Source organism: Palaemon carinicauda, chromosome 14, assembly GCF_036898095.1.
Source record: "Palaemon carinicauda isolate YSFRI2023 chromosome 14, ASM3689809v2, whole genome shotgun sequence".
In the NCBI taxonomy this organism is placed as follows: domain Eukaryota; kingdom Metazoa; phylum Arthropoda; class Malacostraca; order Decapoda; family Palaemonidae; genus Palaemon; species Palaemon carinicauda.
In genome coordinates, this window is record NC_090738.1 from 33762526 (window position 1) to 33770994 (window position 8469).

At 33.1% G+C, this 8469-nt stretch overlaps 1 protein-coding gene across 1 annotated transcript; it reads left to right on the forward strand.

Moving 5' to 3' along the window:
* Positions 1–5793: 5793 nt before the first annotated feature.
* On the forward strand, positions 5794–6750 carry LOC137652720 (putative autophagy-related protein 11). The gene has a single exon (XM_068386124.1). The coding sequence runs from the start codon at positions 5794–5796 to the stop codon at positions 6748–6750; it is 957 nt and encodes a 318-aa protein (XP_068242225.1).
* The last annotated feature ends 1719 nt before the right edge of the window (positions 6751–8469 follow it).

The window sequence follows — 8469 nt, forward strand, 5'->3', positions numbered from 1 at the left end:
CAACGATTGATGAGGTGGAGTCTCATGCTGCAAGAGTGGAATTTAGAATTTTCCCACATCCCAGGAAAAGATAATATTGTTGCCGATTTTCTCTCTCGCAGCGTTGAATATTAGTTGATTGACAGGGGGCTTTGCAGTTATTAAAGGTAGTATCTGTATCGTTCTAATTGTGGTGTGTGTGCTGTTGAAGTGGGCACGTAGTGAGTAGAAGTAAATGTATATTTAAGATTTATTAATCATGGTTTGTTTACAGAAGGCTATAATGTTCTGGGTATATTATATGGGATCTTTAAGGTTAAAAGGTGAGGGTGATCACTGGTACTTTCCAATGATTGATTAATTAGATGGGTCATGGGCTCACGGGTCTGTAGCACAACAGCCGTTTTTTTAGGCGCTACAGGCTGGTGTATGAGTGGTACCCTAGACTGAGTTAAGGTTAATCTACTAAGGTTTAGAGGTTTCAGGTACGATAAGGTTTATAATAAGCTAAGAAAAGAGATAGGCACTAATCTGGTATTCTGTATTTTCAGGCTAATAATTACGCTTCATCGATTTTGTTTGTTTGTTTGCACAGGGGAGTCTTGTGGTGGTCTTCTCTGTGTCGTTCGGTGTGTGTGTATGTATTGGACACTATGGTGATAAGTGTGATATATAACACTGAAATAGACAGTGGTTTTTGTGATCAACATTTATTGATAGTGAGTGAGGTGTATCCCTGAAAAGGAACAGTGTATTGTGTGTGGAAAAGGTTATAGCTTTTGGACTATATATACAGAATCCGGTTGTTAGTGCAATGACTCTTAATTAAGTTTATTAACGATATGAGTGATGTGAAATTTTTAGGTTGGGTACCTATTTATCAGATGGTGATGTTTTGGTTTTCTGGTTTTGGAAAGTTTACTTGTGATTAATTTAGGTTTAAGATTTTTTTTTTAGTATCGGTTATATATTGCTATCCTTGTGAGCTGCAAACCTTGGTACTTGCCCCCCTCTTTCCTTTTGTTTGTCATGTTTTTGCAATTTGTTTAATAATTATTTTTGAGTGTTGGTTTAATATTTAATATTTTTGAGTGTTGGTTTAATATTTCATAATGTGATAACCTGTATGTTGTAATTTAAATCACTTTAGAAAAAAAAAATTGGAAATTTTTTTTTTTTTGGTTGGGTGAGGAGGTGTAATATTATTGCTTTATTTTTCTAAATTTAAGCTTTTATAGATGTATAAGGTTTAATATATTGTAGACTTATTGTTTACTTTTTTTTTTGATAGTTTGTCTTTTCACTGGTGGTTATGTTAGTGTTTATAATGGACTAACGGCTGTTTTATATTTTCAAGTGGTGTGGGTTACGTGGCTGCGCTCCTGCGTGAACGGAGTTTTGGAGGGGCTTTTTTTGAGGATGGTTCCTTAGTGTGTTTCTGAGCCTCCAACATTGAAGGGCACGACATTTGCTACTGGATTATATTTACTCCTCGCCATTGCAGAGCTACAGTGTGAAGCTATTTAGCTTTCTTTGGATATCCATTCTCTTCAGCGAGGATCCAGTTCATCTTAACATTTTGTGCACTGCCCTTGGTTCAGTAAAAGCCAAGGGGACCTCTCTGTCCCAAGGTAATAATATTTATACCTGTTAAAGTATCGTGATCACGACCGTTGATAGACAGCTGACGTCATTAGTGGAGCTTGTGAAAGCCTTTGAATCACACCAGCCATCGTCAATTTGATAGGGATATTTAGTTTGTATTTGTTAGGATGTTCTCACTTTCCGTTGGCCTTCTCCTTTCTGGACCCTCTCTCCATTTAGTATGCATGTGTTGATGACCTTTCTGTAATCGTGTAATTGTTTTCTTTTACAGGGAGTTAAGATTGAGTGTGTATAATTTATTATTGTATTATTGTGGTTCAGGTGTTATTTCTGTCTTGTTATTATGTATTAAAATTAAGGAAATTTTTGTGGTATTTTCTTCGTCCCCTTGAGTTGACTTTGCACTCGTATTGATATTTGGTTACTATTCCACCTTTAGTGGACTTAGTACTGTATGATGGTGAATACTATTTGATAAGTGTAGTGTTTTGAGTGGTGGTCAAAACCAGCCATCACAATATATATATATATATATATATATATATATATATATATATATATATATATATATATATGTATATATGTACATATATATACAGTATATATATGTATATATATGCATATATATATTTATATATATATATGTATACATATATATACTGTACATATATATGTATATATATATATATATATATATATATATATATATATATATATATATATGTATATGTATATGTATATATATATATATATATATATATATATATATATATATATATATATATATATATATATATATATATATAGTGTGTGTGTGTGTAAGCCAATTACAGCTCAGAGAGCTACAAATGTAGAGGATATTCAAACAACTTGTCAGGAAGAGAAATGGGCACGGGCAGGACATATGATGAAAATGACAGAGAATAGATGGACACTAAGAATAACATAAAGGGTCCCTAGAGTTTGTTAAAGAAGCAGGGAAGGAAGAGAAGATGAGGGATTAACGAAATAAGAAAGTTTGCGGATACAGACTGGCATAGAAGTCGATAAACAGACACAAGTGAAAAGACATGTCTTAGGCTCTTGTTCTGCAGTGGACTAGTAACGGCTAACGCCGAAGGTATATATATATATATATATATATATATATATATATATATATATATATATATATATACATATATATATGTAAATGTATATATAAATGTATACATATAGACTTGTATAAATATATATATATATATATATATACATACAACGAAGACTCGGGGAACTAGACGACGAAAGAGAAGAGGTTTTGAAGAGATCGAATGCTTGAAGACCCGAGGAATGCAACAAGAGTTTACTACACTGAATAGTTGAACTACGAAAACACACACACACACACACACACACACACACACACACACACACACACACACACACACACACGTATATATATATATATATATATATATATATATATATATATATATATATATATATATATATATATATATATATATCCGTAGTGCAACTATTCAGCGTAATAAACTCTTGTTGCATTCCTCCGGTCTTCAAGCATTCGTTCTCTTCAAAACCTCTTCTCTTCCGTCGTCCAGTTCCCCAAGTCTTCTCCTCCTCTCCTTCGTTCCTTCCATTTTTCACTAGTTGCCGAGACCTTAGTCTTTCCTGCATCGTCAAAATCTTCTCACAAATAATTAACATTTAAAGAGAATCGCCCAATCAATAAAATCAATGTAAAACTACACCTCTTTTTTTTCTTTTTTTCTTTTTTTATCCCAAATGGTTCTAATCGAAGACGATAAAAACTTGAAGCCGACTTTGGAAAAGACAGACGAAGCACATTTTGGAAGAGAACTTAGAGATGAGACAAGGAAGGATTCACGCTGAAGCCTTTTTCGGAAATGAAGTAGATTCAATTTCATCCTTGGCTCCGAGAGTTTCTATCAGTTTCTAAAAGTTTGCAGTTATAGATATTTAAAAAAAAAAAAGACACTTAAAATCAATTAAATCAATGTAAAACTACGATTTCCTCATTTTTTTTACCCTCAATAAATCTAATTGAAGACTATAAAAACTTGAAGCCGATTCTGGAAAAGACAGACGAAAGACGAAGCATATTTTGGAAGAGAACTTGAGAGACGAAGCATGGAAGGATTTGAGCTGAAGCCTTTTTCGGATCGGAAGATTTCTTATTTGATTCCGTCCTTGGCTCCGAGAGTTTCTCTCATATTCTAAAGGTTTCCAGTTATAGATAATTAAAACAAGCAAAAGACAATCGTCAAATAGATAAAATCTATGTAAAACTCATTTTATATATATATATATATATATATATATATATATATATATATATATATATATATATATATATATATATATATATATATATTTAAACTCATATGTAAAACTACGACTGGTGAAATCTAACCGAGGCCCTTTGCGTCAATAGGAGTAGGAGGAGATGATGACGATGATGATGATGATAACAACTGCGCCATCTTTTGTTTTTTATAATCCTTATAGTTTTAATCGAAGACATACCCAATTTGAAACGCTGAAAGACAACTTGGAGCCCTGAAGCCTTTTTCGGATCGTGTTGGTCTTCAAGTTAACGAAATTAAAAATAGGGTTAGTTCAAGCAGATGGGTAGGTATCGCTGATAATGTATTTCAACATAAATGTTTATGTTAATTGTTTTGATGGTAAAACAATGGATCTTATCTCAAATTCATATACCGTGGCAGTTCCATGAGGTATGTTATATGTAATAATTTTAGGCACAGTAAGTGTCTTTGGCACGATGGGATGCGTGGTATTTCGACGTTTTAGAGGTGTTAGAAATCTTGTAGACGACAAATGACTTTTAAACAAGTCTGATATGCCTCCACACACAAAACAAGTCGAGTGGACTAAGGAAATGTCTAGTTTACTTGCTGAATTCAAACTATTATCAAAATATCTACGTGAAATGTCCCACAGTGATAATGAAAAGGGACACGATGGGGCCCACGAAACAAAGACAATTATTTCCAGAGGGACAGAAGAAATAAAAAAAGGGACACGATGGGGCCCACGAAACAATTGGTTCGGGAACAAGAGAGAAGAGACATGGAGCATGAATTACAGAAATTGGAGAAGGAAAAATATATTGGGCAAAATAAAATTAAGGACTTGTAGAGGGAAAAAATCGAACGTAAACTAAGGGACTTCGAACATGATAAAGTTATCTTGGGACAAGAAAATGTGATCATGGAAAAAGTCTGGGAGGATCAACAAATTATCATGCAAATTGACATTAACAAAAAAAAATATAGAAATTGAGGACATGGAGATGAAATATTGTGACATGAAAAAGAAAATTGACATGGAGAGGTTGAAAATCGAGGACATGAAGAAGGACAAAATTGTCATGGAAATTTAAATTGACAACAAGAGGTTGAACATTGAGGACATGACGAAGGACAAACTTGTCATGGGAAATGAAATTGACACGGATAATACAGATAAGAGGACATGGAGAGGAAGAAAATTGTCATGAAAGATGAAATTGACATGAAAAATATGAAAATAGAGGACATGGAGAGAAAGAAAAAGGACATGGAAAATGATATTGATACGAAGAGGTTCAAAATCTAGGACATGGAGAAGGACAAAATTGATATGGAAGATGAAATCGACATGAAAAATAATAAAATAGAGGACATGGAGAGGAAGAAAATTGTCATGGAAGATGAAATCGACATGAAAAATAATAAAATAGAGGACATGGAGAGGAAGAAAATTGTCATGAAAGATGAAATTGACATGAAAAATATAAAAATAGAAGACATGGAGAGAAAGAAAAAGGATACAGAAAATGAAATTGATAAGAAGAGGTTCAAAATCTAGGACATGGAGAAGGACAAAATTGATATGGAAGATGAAATCGACATGAAAAATAAGAAAATAGAGGACATGGAGAGGAAGAAAATAGAGGACATGAAGATGAAAATTGTCATGGAAGATGAAATTGACACGAAAAATATGAAAATAGAGGACATGGAGAAGATAAAAATTGTCATGGAAGATGAAATTGACACGAAAAATATGAAAATAGAGGACATGGAGAAGATGAAAATTGTCATGGAAGATGGAATTGACATGAAAAATATGAAAATAGAGAACATGGAGAGGAAGAAAAATGACATGAAAATTTAATTTGACATGAACAAGGTGAAAATAGAGGACATGGAGAGGATGAAAATTGTCATGGAAGATGAAACTGACATGAAAAATAAGAAAACAGAGGACATGGAGAGGATGAAAATTGTCATGGAAGATGAAATTGACATGAAAAATAAGAAAACAGAGGACATGGAGAGGATGAAAATTGTCACGGAAGATGAAATTGACATGATGAATAAGAAAACAGAGGACATGGAGAGGATGAAAATTGTCATGGAAGATGAAATTGACATGATAAATAAGAAAACAGAGGACATGGAGAGGATGAAAATTGTCATGGAAGATGAAATTGACATGAAAAATAAGAAAACAGAGGACATGGAGAGGATGAAAATTGTCATGGAAGATGAAATTGACATGAAAAATAAGAAAACAGAGGACATGGAGAGGATGAAAATTGTCATGGAAGATGAAATTGACATGATAAATAAGAAAACAGAGGACATGGAGAGGATGAAAATTGTCATGGAAGATGAAATTGACATGAAAAATAAGAAAACAGAGGACATGGAGAGGATGAAAATTGTCATGGAAGATGAAATTGACATGAAAAATAAGAAAACAGAGGACATGGAGAGGATGAAAATTGTCATGGAAGATGAAATTGACATGATAAATAAGAAAACAGAGGACATGGAGAGGATGAAAATTGTCATGGAAGATGAAATTGACATGATAAATAAGAAAACAGAGGACATGGAGAGGATGAAAATTGTCATGGAAGATGAAATTGACTTGAAAAATAGGAAAATAGAGGACATGGAGAGGATGAAAATTGTCATGGAAGATGAAATTGACATGAAAAATAAGAAAACAGAGGACATGGAAAGGATGAAAATTGTCATGGAAGATGAAATTGACATGAAAAATAAGAAAACAGAGGACATGGAGAGGATGAAAATTGTCATGGAAGATGAAATTGACATGAAAAAATAAGAAAACAGAGGACATGGAGAGGATGAAAATTGTCATGGAAGATGAAATTGACATGAAAAATATGAAAATAGAGGACATGGAGAGGATGAAAATTGTCATGGAAGATGAAACTGACCTGAAAAATAAGAAAACAGAGGACATGGAGAGGATGAAAATTGTCATGGAAGATAAAATTGACATGAAAAATATGAAAATAGAGGACATGAAGATGGAAAAAAAAATATGAAAAAAAAACCAACCGCTTGAAAGAGGGAAATTTTGACAGCATAGATAAAATTGAAGACGAAAAAAAAAAAAAAAAACATGGAAATCAGCAAATTAGATGGTGAAATTAGTATATGTAAATCAAACATCAAAGTATTAGAACAAGAAATTGACTACATTTTGAACAAGGTAAACATTTTAGAAGGGGAAGTTCACATTTTGTTGAATCTTTCAGAAAGATTCCCCAAAAACATCCGACCAGATATTAAGAAAATTATAGGAAGGATGTTAACCATGATAGGAGTTTATAAATTAGTCACACTCCCAGTAAAGATTACAGTGAAAAGGGGCATTCAGGTGTCAACGGAACAATAACGTTTAGTAACAATAGGGAAAAAGAAGAAGAATAGTGCTGCTTGAAACCAATGGAATCTCCGGCAAAGAACATAGAGAAAATAACAGTACTCGGGGGTGGGATGAGCCTTAACAATCATAAGCCTGCTTTGTGTGAAAAAGAGATTGAAAATGTGCGCCTGGAATAAAAAAATAAGAGGATGGATCGTGAAATTAGAGAACTGGAGGCTGCTCAATTGACTTGGGAACAAGAGAGAAGAAACATAGCGCAAAAAATCCAGGAATTGAAGATTGAACAATATATTTGGCAAGATAAAATCATGAACATGGAGGAGGAAAGAATCCGCAGGGAACATAACATACAAGATATGGAGAAGGAAAAAGTTATCCTGAAGCAATACTATGAGAGCGTGAAAGGAAAATGGTTACATGAAAAAGTCTTCATGCAAAATGAAATTGACCAGAAGAACGAAAAAATACAGGACATAGAGAGAGAACTATTTAGCATGCAAAATAAAATTGAACAGATGTATATAAAAACACAGGACATTGAAAATGACAAAATCTTCAAGCAAAATTAAACTGACCAGAAGAACAGAAAAATACGGGGCATGGAGAAAGAACAATATCAAATGCAGAATGAAATTAACGAGCATAATACACAAATACAGGACATGGAGAGAGAACTATTTATCATGCAAAATGAAATTGGCAATAAGAAAAGAAAAATACATGACATGGAGAGAGAACTATTTATCATGCAAAATGAAATTGGCAATAAGAAAAGAAAAATACATGACATGGAGAGAGAACTATTTATCATGCAAAATGAAATAGGCAGTAAGAACGGAAAAATACATGACATGGAGAGAGAACTATTTATCATGCAAAATGAAATAGGCAATAAGAACGGAAAAATACAGGACATGGAGAGAGAACTATTTATCATGCAAAATGAAATTGGCCACAAGAACAGAAAATACAGGCCATGGAGAGAGAACTATTTATAATGCAAAATGAAATTGACCAAAAGAACAGAAAAACACAGGACATGGAAACGGACAAAATCTTTATGCAAAAAGAAATTAACCAGAAGAATAGAGAAATACAGAGCATGGAAAGAAAACTATTTATCATCCAAAATGAAATTGACTAGAAGAA

Coding starts and splice junctions, on each gene's coding strand:
- LOC137652720 (XM_068386124.1), top strand. CDS start 5,794: ATGAACAAGGTGAAAATAGAGGACATGGAGAGGATGAAAATTGTCATG.